Source organism: Moschus berezovskii, chromosome 19 (genome assembly GCF_049115385.1).
Source record: "Moschus berezovskii isolate FMDL1 chromosome 19, NW_MosBer_1.0, whole genome shotgun sequence".
In the NCBI taxonomy this organism is placed as follows: Eukaryota; Metazoa; Chordata; class Mammalia; order Artiodactyla; family Moschidae; genus Moschus; species Moschus berezovskii.
The window spans coordinates 54,483,154-54,498,747 of record NC_142478.1 but is presented as its reverse complement, the minus strand read 5'-3'; the positions used below and the strand labels follow the sequence as shown (position 1 = coordinate 54,498,747).

At 55.1% G+C, this 15,594-nt stretch overlaps 1 protein-coding gene across 16 annotated transcripts in view; it reads right to left on the bottom strand.

The window, feature by feature from the left end:
* NCOR2 (nuclear receptor corepressor 2) overlaps positions 1-15,594 on the bottom strand; it is a 232,987-nt gene that overhangs the window by 146,057 nt on the left and 71,336 nt on the right. For all 16 annotated transcript variants that reach the window (XM_088828106.1, XM_055404708.2, XM_088828112.1 and 13 more), the window contains exons 2-4: positions 9,699-9,916; positions 2,752-2,879; positions 465-642 (exon numbers count right to left, since the gene is read on the bottom strand). In XM_088828106.1, coding sequence (XP_088684232.1) covers positions 465-642; positions 2,752-2,879; positions 9,699-9,803 — 411 coding nt within the window. In that variant the 5' untranslated portion in view covers positions 9,804-9,916. The remainder of the gene's footprint in view (positions 1-464; positions 643-2,751; positions 2,880-9,698; positions 9,917-15,594) is intronic.

Genomic DNA, 15,594 nt, shown 5'->3' with positions numbered 1-15,594 from the left:
GGGTGACCCTGGGAGACAGAAGCATCTGAACCACTGGCTGCGATTCCTCCATTTAGACGGAGACCAAATGAGCTTCGGTCCTGAGGTTCACTGGAATGGCAGAAAACCTCTCCCAGCAGCAAACTATGGGCGCTTTATCTATGCACAGTCTCCCCTCCATCTCAGCTCAACTCTCTGTTTAAAGAAGAGTGAAATGTAAGAGCCCTCCAGGGCACTATGGTCCCCAAGGGCAGGAAACACTTGGGGGTGGAAAACAGGCGTAGGGGAGCTGTCCCTCTCTAACCAAGAAACAGCCCATGGAGCCAAGCTCATCCCTAGACCCCCCTCTCGCTGCACAGCCTCTGCACACCCTGGGCTCAGTCCCTCCTCCCAGCCTGACACACCCACCCATTCCCTTGCACCCCACCCAATCGCAGCACCACCCAAATCCTCGAAGCAGCTCCCAGCTGGGGGCCAAGCCTTACCTTGGACAGGTCCTCAGAGCCCCCGGGCTGGCCAGCGGCCAGCAGGGGCGAGGGCCGTAGCAAAGGGTCGGGCAGGAGCTCCAGGCGAGGGCGCTTGCTCTCCAGGAACTCCATCTCTGACTTGCCCAGCTCAGGCAGGTACGAGTGGGACTCAGGTCGCAGGTGAAGCTCCTGGGACCTGCGGGGCGGGGGGACACATGACGTCACATCTGCTGCCCTCCTTGCTGAGCATGGCCATGAGCCATGCCCTCTCCCACCCTGCAAGGAGTGTCCATCTCCTCAAGGGCACACGGCGAGGCAGGACTCAAACACAGATTTGTCTTCCTCCAAGTCAGCATTCACTGACAATGTCTACAGCAAGAGAAGGTCCTGGTGACTGCCTGCTCCCTGAGTGCGGTCCCCAGAGCAGTAGCAGCAGCCCCTCTTGAGGCTGATTACAAATACACAATCTTTTGAGTCCTACCCCAGCCTGTTGAATCTGACTCTGCATTGAAACAAGATCCTGGGTGATTCATAGGGAAAGTCTGAAAAACACTGCGGGTCTAACACAGATGTTAACACGCATGACGCTGTTTGCACATCACTCACCCAAGCAGATTACCACTAGTTGATCCCAGCGCTCTGGCTGTTCAACCTGGCCTCGCCCCCTTCTCAACTCAGCCCAGCAGTCTTGCGCAGAGACAGGAGCTGTCCAGCCTGATCACTCGTGACTAATTCTCTTTAACCCTCCTCCCTAGGGTACTGAGAAGGAAACTGGCCCAGAGAGCACATATCCTTGCCTGAGCACACACAGCAGACCCAGGACTCCTAGCGTCCACCTCCAGCCACTGCTGCTGATCAGACAGTCCAAATGCTGCCCCTGCTGAAACGCTTTTCAAGTTCATGCTTTTTTCCCCCAATAAACTCAGAATAAGAATCCAGGTGCATTCCCCCCAACCTCAGGCCCTGCCTGATCTGGCCCCTGTTCACCTTGCCTGCTGCATTCCTGGCCCAGGGCCTTTGCACTGGCTAGGTTGGACCACACACACACACACACCAGCTCTTTCCATATTAGCTCTTCTCCTTCCTGTCTCAGTGCCCGGGGCATCTCCTCCTAACAGCTGTCTCCCTGCCCAGCAAAGCTCGAAACCCTTCCATTGGCTTCTGTGAAGTTTACCCTCCGGATCCCCAATCACCTGTTAACCCCAGCCACCTGACCTCCTTGCCTCTCTGGAACATTCCAAGGACATTCCCCTCTCCAGGCTTTTGCACATGCTGTTCCCTTCACCTGAAATGTCTTCACCCTGCTCTCCGAATGGCTGGTCACCCCTCTCCGAATGGCTGGTCACCCCACTCTCCAAATGGGTCTCTGAATGACTGCCTACTTAGTGCCAAGTGTCTCTGCCCTGAGAAGCCTTTCCCAGCCACTCCAGCCAAATAGCAGCCCTTCCCCGCCCAGTAGGAAACGAGTCACCTGCCCCATTTTAAATTTATCCTGTGTGTTTGCTGTATCTCCCCTGCTAAGACCATGGGCTCCCTGCGGGCAAGGCTGTCTGTCTAGGTGCCTGTGGGCAGCCAGAGCCTACGATAGTTCATCACGTGTTAGAAGCTCAAGACTCTCAGGAGTTCCCTGGTGGCCTAGTGGTTAAGATTCCAGGCTTTCTTTCACTGCATGGCCCAGGTTCAGTCCCTGGTTGGGAACCTAAGATTTCATAAGCCACAAGGCACAGCAAAAAAAAAAAGAAAAGCTCAGGACTCTTAGCAATGAGAGCTATTACTGTCTCAGGCATCTTCAGGTTCTCTCAGGGCTCTGGCCTGTCCTGACAGCCTCGGCCCTGCCCCAGCTGGGTCCCCATCTGCCACATGACCTGCTCCCTCCCGCCACATGACATGCTCCCTCCCACCTGGATTTCACAAAGGCAAGGCAGGCCCAGAGGACCTCGTCGGCCAGCTGAAGAATGGAAGAAGATTCAGAGAAAAAGGGATGATGACAAAGATGGGAGGGAGGGGGAAGGGGGCTCCCCGTGTGAAGCCAGCTGCAGGCACACCCCTCCAAACCAGCAACCCAGCCCCGCTCACCCACTTCTAGGTGGTCATCCCCTCCTGCCTGGGCCACACACCCAGAGACCCCTGTGGGCCCACAGTTGGAAGTCCGAGGGGCCATGTGGCTCTTCCCTGCCCATCTCTAGCCCTGCCCCAGTCACAGGCTGACACGCCTCCATTTAACACCTCCCATCCCCACGAGCTCCCCACCAGCACAGGCCTCCACTTCCCCATCTGAGCAATGGATGCACAAGCCCCTCCTCACCTTTCATTTCCAGGCTGAAATTCAGACAGCAGGGAGGGCCTCCTCCGCTGGGGCTGGATGATGGAGCCGGGCGACAGGTGTGAGGTGTAGTCACGGGGGTGGTGCGGGTATTCGAGCAGCCCAACATCCTGCGGCAGAAGACAGGCCAGTGAGCGCCCACCCCACTGCGGTGCGACCCACACAGTGACCCAGAGCCAGATCCCCCTGCCCGGTGCTGCTCCTCCACCCAGGGAGCCTCCCACGTACTCTCCCGGCCCCCAGTCCCTGTCCGGCCAGATGGCATTCCTGGGGCCAGTGGCCACCAAGAAGTGACCCGTTCAGCTAAAGGGCACCCCACCCACAATCTCCCAATCCTGCCTTCTTTCCATATGAGACGATTAAGCCCACGTGTTAGCAGAGAAAACCGGAAAAAGGCATAACCTTCATGTCTGTCTCCGGTGCAGGTGACATAGCAAAACACTGGTACAGGAGACACAGCAAGACACAGGGCAGGGGAAGTGGGTGACGCAGCAAACACTGATAGTCTGCAAGGCTCCAGTACCAGGTTCCAAAACAAAGCACCAGCATGGGAGTCCCCATTTGCAGAGGGAAAACCCACACACGTGTGTCGCATACACAAGCACAGCTCAAAGTCAAAAGGATAAACTCCAGGCAAAACCCTCCTTTTTCAGTAATGTGCCATCATCACCCATTATCATCTGGGGGAAAACAAAACACTAACGAATTCAATGTGCTCCGATTAGCAACTGCACACTGACTGGAGACACATTAAATGTTTTTTAAAAAAAAAGAAAGATTGAAACAAGAAGTCTTTCAAAGGAGAAAACAGGACAGGCTTCCTACTCATACCAGTCCAAATCGATTACTTCTGTCTGCCGAGAACATTCACGCTGTGGGTGGCAATCAGTTAGTGATGTCTGGCAAGAGTAAGGCTTGGGAAAGCGTGGGATGGTAGGTGATTTATTTTCTTCTTGGCACCTTCCTGAATTCTCCCAATCTTCCGTAAAAATCTAGTCATTCTTTTGCTGTCTGGCTTATTTTTTAAAAGCTGTTATTTCTGCAAAGAGAATTAGATGATACCACGTAGGTGTGTTGGGAATGGATGTGTTTCAGACCCTCCAAAACAACAGCATGTAAGAGGCTGCGAGGCTGGGAAGCTGGAGGGGATGAGTAACTAGAATCAAGAGGGATCCTGTCAACTTCAAAGGCTGGAAATGCTAAGGGAAGGGCCCTCCTGGGCAGCTCAACGTGGAAGCAAGAAGATACAAGCCTCAGGCTAGAGGTAAGTGTCCATCACTCAAACCCTCTGAGCCTCAGTTTCTTCACTATTAAAACGGATGCCTGAATTTCCTGGTGGTCCAGTGGTTAGCACTCTACTCTTCACTGCAGGAGCAAGGGCTCCCTAGTCCCTGGCCAGGGAACTGAGATTCCCACGTGCCACATGGTGTGGGCAAATAAAAGAAAAGAAAACTGAAATGGATGCTTGACCTGGACTGAAGGAGGCCTCTATGCCTCCAACCACAAATCCCCCTTAACTCTCCAAGGATTTCCCCCAAGACTGACAGCAGCTTCCAGGAGGCAGAGGAGGGCTCAGCCTTCCCTGAACTTCCCCACACTCCAGGATGTCTACCAGGTGTTCTCAAAGGAAGAAGCAGAAAGGGCTGGAGGGAGTGGGTGGCAGCCTCTGGGATCCCACTGGCGAGGCTGCCAGGCACGGATCTGGTGTGCACATGCACGGAGAGGTGTGAGAAGAAATCAGCAAGCACTGCAGTCTGCCAGGAGGAAAATTCCCTCTCACACAAAAGCAAAATGAACAAAGCGGTAGAAAGGCAGACAGTCCAATCCCTCGGGAGAGGGCCCGGGCAGGATGGCATGCCTACCGCCGCCAACTGAGGCGGAGAAAGGCACATGGCGCCTGGGGCCCCTGAGGCAGGGCGATAGGGCGGCCACTGCATGAGCCCTTCTGGCCTCAGTTTCCCAGTTTAAGAGTCAAACGGGATGAGCTTAGAGCACAGTCCCTCCAAAGACCATCTTGGGGGCCACCCACACCGATCTCTACCCTAGGGCTCTGAGTCCAGGGACAGGGTGCCTCAATCTTTACAAGAAGGAAAGAACTGGGGAGACCCAAACAGAGACCAAAAGCAAGGCTCATTGTGATCCCAGGAGCCTGAAGACACCAGGGATACTGGCCAGAACCCTCCAGACACGTCTTGGAACATGAGAACCCTCCATGTGTTTCAAACCATTCCAGCCCCTCCCGCTGCTCCCATACATGTATGTGGTCCAAGTGGGCTCCTGAGTCCATGACCCTTGGTCTGGGGGGAAGCGCTGAAGATGAGCAGATTCAGATCCTTCCTGAGAGCCTGTTGACAGGACCGCGACATCTGAGCGCATGGCCAGCACGGTCCTGCCGGCCTCAGCCTAAAGCCGTCCTCACACCCGCAAACTGGGTCACGTGCAGAAGGCCCATGCATCCTTTTGTGACAAACTGGAAATGAAACAGACCGGTCCTTCCCACAGAGAGCCTGATAAGCACTGATCTGGGGCCAACGAGGCCCAAGGCCAAAGCCAGGCTCGGCCTGTCTCATCAAGTGTCACTGGCACATGGCCACAGCCACTTTGGTACGTGTTGGCTGAGCTACTTTTCGCGCTGGGACAGCAGCAGCCACGAGTCATTGTGACAGAGACCGCATGGCCCGAAAAGTCTGAAATATTTACAGGGAAGGTTTGCCAACCCCTCCTCTGGAGGAAAAGCCTGCCGCGTACCCTGGGGGCCACTCAGAAAAGGATGCTAACGGGCACGTTGTTGTCATGACAGCAGCAGCATCAGGCATCAACACAGTACTGTATCAGTCACGCTAACCTTCCCCGGCGTTGTGCAGAGGCGTTTGCACGTGTCAACTAACTTGATCCTCAGAGGCTTAAAGAAGCTGCCTGCAATGAAGGAGACCCAGGGTCAATCCCTGTGTCAGGAAGATCCCAGAGAGAAGGGAATGGCTACCCACTCCAGTGTTCTTGCCTGGAGAATTCCATGGACAGAGGAGCCTGGAGGGTTACACTCCATAAGGTTGCAAAGAGTCGGACATGACTGAGTAACACTTTCAGAGGCTTATAACTACCCTCACTCAACAGATGGAGAAACCGAGGCAAGGGGTGGTCAGGCCACTAAACGAGAGTTTCACAGCTAGGACATCACTGAGGCAGGACATGAATGCTAGGGGTTTAGCTTGAGAGCCTGTGCACTTAAACGTCCTTCTAACACTAGGGCACAGAGAGGTTAAGTAAGTTGTCCAAGGCCACACAGCAGGAAGAAGTGGCACTGGGATTCAGAACCCTGTGTCTTTGGGCTTTAATGCATTCATTCAGCACAAGGTTTGAAGGAACTTAAGAGAGCTCAGGGGGGTCCCAGGGGACCCAAGGGAGACGGCAGAATCGATGTGGCTTGTAGAAAGCAGGAAAAGAGACAAGAAGGGGAGAATGTGTTGGGACCCTCAATCCTGGGAGACCGTCAGACTTCAGGACCCTCGGGGGAAAATATGGGGTCCTGATACTGTGGGGGAGGAAAGCCAAGACCACAGAGATGGTGAGAACAGGACACAGAGAGGTTGTGCGGGAGGAGCAGGTGGGACTGAGCAAGCCACGTGCACAGCACCATGGAGAGAGGCTCTGAGCGCACCTGACGCCAGATCAGAGAAGCACACTCAAAGTAAGCCCTCCACCTGAACCAGGCATAACACACCAGGCGGCCTGGAGATGACACAGGCCACAGCACAGGCCAGCAGAGGAGGTTGCTCCCAGCCCCCTCCCAGAATCCAGACCCTCCTCAGTCCCCCGCCAGCCTCCCAGGAGGAAAGAGATAACTGCCACGTGCATACATGGCCCTAGGCACCTTGCAAACATCTGCCAGTGATGCTCAGACCCATAACAGTCATATCACAGATGGGAAATCTGAGCCTGCCCCACACAGCCCAATGTCATTCAGCAAGTTGGGAGGAACAGGGATTCAGAGGCAAATCTGAGCATTCTTGCCCCACCCCTCATCCCAGCATCCCTGCCTCAACTACTATACAAGGCGCTGGGACCCTGGGTCCCCATCTGGCCCTTGGACCAGGCATTTGTCTCTCTGTGCCTTTATTCCCCTTTTCCTTCACCATTTGTCTTTCAAAGACTCAGGGTGGAGTGGGGAAATTCTCAAAAACTCTGTACAATGGCCTGGCAGTAAGGGGTTAGGGGCTCAGGGCTGCAGGGGGACCCCCAGGTTACAGTCCCAATGCTCACCTCCCACCTGCCAAAGAAAAGCCCTAGACACATGCCTGGGAGAGCAAGACCCCACCACCCTCCCCAGACACCCAGAATCTTGCTTTTAAAGCCTTCCCAGTAACAAGCAGGGGCCCCCAGCTGGGCCGCCCCAGCACCAGCAGGGTGGTCAGGAAGCGGGGCCCCACTGCGGTCACCACACTGGATAATGATGCCCCACCTTGTAACTGTCCAGGGCCCCTGCCCATGCGCAGCCTCAGCCTCCTGCCCAGAGGAAGTGACCATTCGGTTCTGCCCAGCCACACCCTGCATCACTGGCAGTCCAGCAGGAAAAACACAGAAAGTGTCTGAGATCAGGTGGTGACTCCAAATGACTGCAAGAGGGCTAGGCTGGAGCAAAGGAAGAGGGGATGGCAGGATGGCAGGGCCGTGGGGACTCGAGGACTCACCAAGGCTGGACCCAGGGTGGGGGGCAGGGAGGGGGGAGGGGGAGGGAACTCCCCCCAGGCAGCTCTAATGACAGTGACAATTTTGCAGTTGGACACATGTGCCATAATGATGTTCCACAGATCATCACGTTTCATCCCCAGGAGAAACCAGGCAACAGATGCTCTCACTACCCCATTTTATGGATGAAAAACCAAGGCTCAGAATCATACATAACCCATCCTATTTGCTCACCAGCAAAATGTTTCCCCCTGGAGCAAGGGCAACTGTATACACAAAGAGCATAAATAAAATGCTTGCCCTAGGGACTTCCTTGGTGGTCCAGTGGCTACAACTTCACACTCCCAATGCAGCGAGCCTGAGTTCGATTCCCAGTCAAGGAATTGGATCCCACATGCTGCAACTGAGACCCAGCACAGCCAAATAAATAAATACTAAAAAAAATAAAGCTTGCCCTGCAAGTACTCAGTGGATGAGAACGCTTATTTTTGCTATTGTGATCATGACAAAGCTGATAACGATACGTAATAATAAATGATCCCCAGAGGCATAGTCCTGGGCCCTTGGGCACACAGTAGGTGACCAATAAACAGAAGCATCTTTTTCATAGGGGCTCCGAGTCCTTCCCTGGTGCCTCAGTGGTAAAGAATCTATCTGCCAATGTGAAAGACGCAGGTTCAATCCCTGGTCCGGGAAGATCCCCTGAAGGAGGACATGGCAACCCACTCCAGTATTCATGCCTGGAAAATCCCACGGACAGAGGAGCCTGGCAGGCTACAGTCCATGGGGTCACAAACAGTCAGACACCATTTAGCGACTAAGCGTGCATGCACACGGAGTCCTGAAGCCGACTCTGCCTCCTCACAGTGACTGAACCTGAGGCCTATTATTTAACCTCCCAGCCTCAGTCTCCTCGTCTGCAGAATGGGAGGATGACGCGAGGTGCTCTTTCATTAGGTTGCTTGTGAGAATTCGACCACTCCATCCATAATGTGCCTGTTGATCGCAGCCAGCTCTCAAAAGCATCTTGGGGCCCAAATTCTCGAGAGGCCACTATGTTTGGGACACCCCCAGGTTGGGCCAGTAGGCTCATATGCAAGAATATCTCGCTCATGGAGGATGGAAAAGCCCTCCCATGCCATTTCCTCTCAGCGTCTCAGGAGGAGGGACCATGCCCCCCCAAGCAGAACAGACACAATCATGTACACACTGGGGCCAGCAGGGCCGGCTTCACCCCGGCTGTGACTGCAAACTCTCACGATCCCTCACCGAGTAGCTAGGAGGTCCAACTCTGGGCTTCTCAGAGTCCTGGGAGCCCAGGACTCTGAGGGACCTCTGGCAAGCCCCTGAAGATGCAGTATATAGTTAAGTGCCCAATAAATGTCAACAGAGCAGAAGCAAAGCCCATCCCTCAGCGCCACAGGCAGCTACAGGTGAAGTCAGGAAAGTGGGCCCCCACTAGGAGGTGGACAGAGTCGGGTGCAGCTCAGAAAAGCTGATCGAGGAGACTTCTCTGGTGGTCCAGTGGTCAGGACTCTAGGCTTCCAGTGCAGCGGGCTTGGGTTTGATCCCGGGTTGGGGAACTAAGATCTCACATGCCACATGATATGGCCAAAAAAATTTTCAAAAAGCTGACCAAGGTCATACCTGCTCCCTCCCCAGCATGCTACCACCCCCAACATGGGGGCAGCTCTCCCATGAGCAGAATCAACTCCCTGGACCTCTCCCCCCACCACTCCCCAGCTCGTGTCAGAGATTCAGAGAACGACACGTGCTGGCCTTGTCATCTGGGAGCTCTGAGCATCACTCAGTGAATAGCCTCCAGGCCCTGAGGATTGCGGAGGGGAGGGTGTGTGAGCCACAGCCCCCAGGAAGTCACTTCAATCCTAAAGCAGGGGAGCCTGGTTGAGGCTGGGCCGACAGTGTATACAGCAGGAGCTCCACATCCACGTGCAAACCCCACGGCAGACCCAGAGGCAGGGATCGCAGCTCAGCCTGGCCCTGAGCTCCACCTTCCCAGCTTTAAAGTGGGAGCTAAGAGATTTTCCCAGATGTCCCGGGGCCTGACAAGGCCGCAGATGTCAGTGGTATCTGCCCAGTCACCCCACTTCCCCACAGGGGGACAGTCAGCCCTGGCTGGACACCATCAGAGCCACATCAGCGCCAACTCCAAAGAGAAACAGGAACTCGGTAACAAAAGAAAACTCTGAAGGTGACCCCAGGCGAACATTCATGCCCCTTACCGTGTGCGGCCGGGCGATCTGAACGGGGTAAGAGATGCCGTGGGGCGGGTAGCGGGGCTCTGTGGCCCGCCACGTCTGTGCCACAGGCTGCGTAGATCCCGACATGGTGGTGGGCGTCCAGAGGGGCTCTTGGGCCCCTGTAATCTCCCTCTCAATGGTCAACAATGATTAAAAGCCAGTCTTCGTCATCTGCTCGCAGACCACCCTGACCCAGGAACCTGTGAGAACAGAAAAGAAAGCAAGATCAGCCGTGGGGCAGATGCTCCTGGCGGACCTCAGAGGGGCCCCCAAGTCCTGCCTGTGGCCCCTGTGAGGGAGCGAGAGCAGACAGGGGTCTTCCAGGACCCTTCTCCATGCCACTGGCATGCTCCCTGCCCACTGACAGCAGAGGGAGACGCCAAGTGGTGTTTGAGGCCCCTCCAAACCACAGGCCAGGCCAGCAGCTGCTGCACAAGCCACGTGGATGACAGTCGAGCCCTCCCCCACTGCCAAGGTCCTTGCTCAGCAAGCATGGGAACCCCAAATTTATAGGTGCTACCCTACCTTGCTTATGGCCCCCAAGCAATCTCAGCCCACCCAACTGCACCCCATGGAACCTCAACTCTGCGGACACTGACCCCACCACCCCAACGGCCCCCTAATACCCTCGACCCACGCAACCTCACCCCAAGTCCTCTGCCACTTTGAGTCACCAGGGCAAAGTTCCCCAAAAGCACCTAGCAGCTCAGTCAGGCACTAACAGGCCTGTCCCAGGAGAGGAAAGGTCCACACAAGCTTGCGGGGGGCGGTGGTGAACAGGGTCAGCTCAGGCAGAACACAGGTCACAGACCACGGGCAACGCTGGGCCTGCCTGGGCCTCCTGGCAACCCTCAGGTGAGGGGAGCGTGACACTAGGATGGGGGACAGGCCAGACATGAGGTTGGCCAGGATGTGAGCTGAGAGCTAGGGCACTGGGAACCTGAGGGCCACACTGGGGAAACAGCCGAGGACACGGACCCAAGTGGGCCCCAGGCGGCTCCTGGGGGGCAGGCAAAGGATAACCTCCACAGGGGAGCAAGCACGCCTGCATCCGCAACAGAAGGAATCTTAAGAAACAGTCCACTGGCTTTCCAGATGGAAAAACTGAGACTCAGAAAGAAGAAAGGACTCCAGTCAAGAGAGCAGGAAAGCCTCTGGTCAGAGAGGCCTTTGCCCAAGAATCTCTGGGGGCCCTTCACTCTCCCCAGGACCCTTCTCTCCCTTCTTTGCCGGCCACTGCTGCAGGCAGCCTCCCCAGGATTGGAACTGGTTCCTCCGCCCAGGCCAGGATTGAGAGCCTGGCAGGTCCTGGGCCCCCTCCACACTGGCCACTCTGAAAGGGGGTATCCACTCAGAAACACCAGCATCACACACAGGAGGAGGAGGGTGGCTAACAGCACAGAAGGAAAGACCTGGGAGGCTGAGGGCAGCTCTGGTAATGTGGAATCTTCTGCTTGTCCCTGTAGCTAAGGGACAGTGACTTCTAAAAGCGGAAGGGAGGGAGACCATGGGTTGCTGCGTTTGTATTCTTTAAGAGGCATATAAATCACACCCAACATCAAAAACAAAAGAAAAAGAGAAAAGGGGTGGCCATGAGGCCCCCACCAAGGGCAACGCCCCACTCACAGTCCCAACTCAAAAGGTGAGGAAAATCCAAGATGGCACAAGCACTCAACACCTGGATGTCCCCAGGTAGGGCTGGGTTTACACCTCACGTGTACCCCCCAGCTCCCTATAATCTCATCACAATGTCCCTCATCACCCTGCCCTCCACAGAGACTATCCTTCTCCCAGGGCATGGACACCCCGAAATCCCCCACTGGTGCTCTGCCCACTGAAGGTCTGATGTGGAGGGATGTTAAGAGGGAAGACAGAAATCATGGTGGTCAGAAGAGGAACAAATCCCTCTCCCCTCCATCTGGGGGCCCTGACTGCTTCCTGCTCTCCACCCCCGTCTCCTGCTACAGTAGACTTGACTTTCCTTTCAGGAACCATCTTCCCTCTCCAGACACCAGGAGTGATCACATGATCCAGGCCTGGCCAATCAGATTCCTGCCTCCCCTGGACCAGTGATTGGCTCAGGGATTGGCATGTGACCCAGTATGAGCCAATGAGAGTCGCTGGGTCTTGAGACTTTGAGAAGGAACTAGAAAGAGGCACTCTCCACTGGGGTTGTAAGCTAGGGGAATGAAGGCTTGGGGATCTTGTGGGGCCACTGCGTGGCAGAAACCTATCCAAGAACATACCCCTAGAAAGGCAAAAGTGAAGGGTGGCGAGAGAACAGTCAGGTCCTGATGACAGCCATGCCTGAAGGCAGCTCAAAGCTTGCTTCCTTATTCAGGGAAGTCAAGGCTCTCCTTCTATGTGTTTTGCTTTGGCCAGCCCAACCTGGGTTTCTGACACTTGTCATCAAAAGTTCTGACTCCTCCAGAGCAGGAAGGAGCCTTGAAGCAGGCAACCCTTCCATCGGGTGCTGTCCAGTCTTCCACCACTGCAAAGCCAAAGAATTAAGAGCCAAAACTGCCACCCTACAATCACTGCAGGAGAAAAGCCCACATGGACTTCTCCCAGCCATCGAGACAGGATAAACCGTGTAATTCTTATGAACGTGGGAACAAGTCTTACCCAGCAAATGGGAGCTACTACGATTACAACCATTAGTACCCTCATTGCAGTGGCTGCAGCGCAGGCACAGCCATGTGGAAGGAAAACCAAGCTGCCCCTGACAGTCCACACCAAGAGCAATTGGGCATCTGTCCTGCCGCCCAGAGGCAAGAGACTGGCCTCTGGAGAGGGGTCAGCTGTGGCCACCAATGCTGGACCCAGTTCCAGAATTCCTTTTGTCCCAGCTTGTCACAAAGCCCAGCAGACCCTGGCGGTCCGATGCAGCAAAGCCAATTCTATCCCAGCCTCTCTCTAGGTTTTAAACCCAGAGAGGCCAGCAAGAGCACAAGGCCAGTGGCTGGGCAGGTAGAAGTCGGTTCTGCTTGCCTTTCCTCCAAGGGCACCACGGGCAACTTCCAAATTGCTCTGTGGCTTTGTGTTGCACAAGGTGGTGAGAAGTCTGATGTACCCACAGCTTTTCTAACCTTCTTTGTCTAATGAAATGCCGACTAGGGGTGGCAGCCCTGGACAGATGCTCACACGGTGCACTGCACATGAGCTCCAGAAGCCAGGGAAGTGACACCTTTGCAAACCAGCCCTGGAGAATCCCTGGCCACCTCCCCACCTTCCTCAAGCCCAGCCTGGCTGGCTTCCCACTCCATCAACACTCACAGAGCATCCACCACCACACTTAGGGGCTGACACCCCTGCCACCAACCTGCCAAAGGCACTCCACCAGCTCCATGGTCCAGCATCCTCAGGTGCAGGCCTGTCCCCAAAGCCAGGGGACCCTTGGGACCTCACACTTCTGACATTCACCACGAGCTTATTTTAATAAGCTCAATTTCTATCCCTCCCAACCTCAGCCACAGTTTTTTTGCCAACTTGAAAAAAAAAATTTTTTTAGGAAAATAGTCTGGCAGCTCCTCAAAATGCTAAACATAGAATTACCATATGACCCAGCAATTCCACTCCTAGGCATAGACCCAAAAGAATGGAAAACAGAGATTCAAACAAATCAATGTACACGCACGTATTCACAGCACCACTATTCACTATAGTCAAAGGTGGAAACAACCCAAGGGTCCACCAATGGACGAGCAGATAAATAAACGGAACATGGTCTATCCCTATGAGGGAATACGATTCAGCTCTAAAAAGGAACGAAGCACGGACACCCGCCACAATGCGGATGGACCTTGCAAACAGGATGCTGAGTGACAGAAGCCAGACATGAAAGGACAAACACCAGATGATTCCACTGATGTGAAATGTCCAGAACAGTAAAACCACAGAGACAGAAAACAGACTGGTGGTTGCCAGGGGCAAGGGGTGGGATGGAGGTGGGGAGGGTGCTGATAGATGTAAGGGTTACCAGGCAAGTTTTGAAACGAGATAAAGGTGGTGTTTGCATAACATTGGGGGATTAAGTTTTGACTTCATCAGCAATGTTGGGAGGTGCAGAACAAGAAAAAGCATGACATTGCTTCACCAAAGACAAGGGTGCGGGAAGGACTTGCCTGGTGGTCTAGTGGCCAGGACTCCACAATCCCAATGCAGGGGGCCCAGGTTCAATCACTGGTCAGGAAACTAGATCCCACATGCTGCAACTAAGAGTTTGCATGCCACATCTAAAGACCCCACGTGCTGCAACAAAGTTCGAAGATCCCACGTGCTGCAACTAAGACCCGGCGCAGCCAAACAAATTAACATAAAAGACAAGGCACGGAGAGGATGAGCGAGACCCACGGGGCAACGCAGGGGGTCTCCTGAATCTGGCCTTGGCTGAACAGGGTTCTGAGAACAGGATCCAGGTTAGAGCAGGAAAGCGATGCAGTGGCCCCAACATCACTGCAGGCCTGGGGCTTTGGGGTCAGGAGAGGATGGTGGGCATCCCTTGTTCTCCAGACACTTTGAGGTCCCCACTCAGAGCTCAGCCCCGAGCAATGAATGAGGCAGGGTCCAGGCCACAGATGGTCTTGGCGCTCCGGCAGGGTGCGGCAGAGAGCAGACAAGCAGTAAATGGTGACCTCTGAGTGCAGGTTGGGGGCTCTGCAAGCCTTGAGGAGGGCAAGAGGGAGCCGGGGAGAACCTCCTGGAGTGTGAACAAGACACAGCCAGCGGAGGGGGAAGCAGACGGAACTCCAGGCAGAGGCCACCACCTAAGCAAGAACCCAGAGATGAGAACGGGCACGGTGTGCTTGAGAAATTCCTTGCGTCATTCAAGGCCCGTGGGCCATGGAAAGGGTGGATTTTGTCTGAAAGGCAGTGAAGGTGGTTGATGAAGAGAGAAACGGGCCAGAGGGTTTGACAAGCAGGTGCCATGAAGAGCAAGCGTGGAACGAGGAGGCCAGGGTAGGGGGTTGGAGGGGTTATCACAAGATACATGAGATGATGCTGGTGGGATTGGGCAGCAAGGACAAAGAAGCAGAAGCAGACTGGAAGTTAGGAAGGAGACTGCCGGCCTCAGAAACACCTTGCTCTGGGGGTGAAGAAGGCCATGTGTTCCCCCAGGGATGGGGGCCGTGGTTCCCCTCCTCTGGCAAGATGCCTCGGGCCTCTGATCCTCAATTTCCTCAATGGCAGAAGGGAAGCATGCATGTTCCTGCTCCAGGAGGACCCAGGAGGACAGCACACTTGTGAAGTGATGCCTGGTGAACAGGAGGTGCTCAATAAGGCAAACTCAGCCAGGGCAGGGTTCCAGGGAGAAGAGGGGGCGCTCTGGTGAGGTTAAGGGCTTGCTTCACCAGGCGGCGTAGGACACTCCTGAGCCCCATGGGACAGGGACACCGCAAGCCCCGCCGGGCCTCGCACATCCAAACCACAAACCACGGTGGAGGCACCCGCCCTGCCGCCCTGCGGAATCAGCCTGAGGAGGGCTGCAAACTGGGGGCTCCATGCACACGGCAGGGACCTCCACCACGCGTGCCCCAGAGGAGACACCTGGCCAGAGCCAGGCAGCTGCCCTGGGAGAGCGATATAGGCTGTGGCTCTGATTCGGCAGCACCTCCACAATGCTGCCAACCCCACGTTCCGCATCCACAGAGAGAGCTCACCACTGCCTTGGATTCTGTCTGCCTTGCCCCCTGCGGCCTCCCGGGAGCCTAGCATAGCACTGGGCACACAGCAGGTGCTCAATGAATGAACTTCTGGGGAGATAAGCATCAGAAACATAAGGTGAGGATAGAGCCCACCACATCTGCATCCTCAGTCCCCAACCCTGCTGGGGACAGGTCTCTTTCTCTGGGTGGGGGGAAAGTAAGTTTCCATCCTG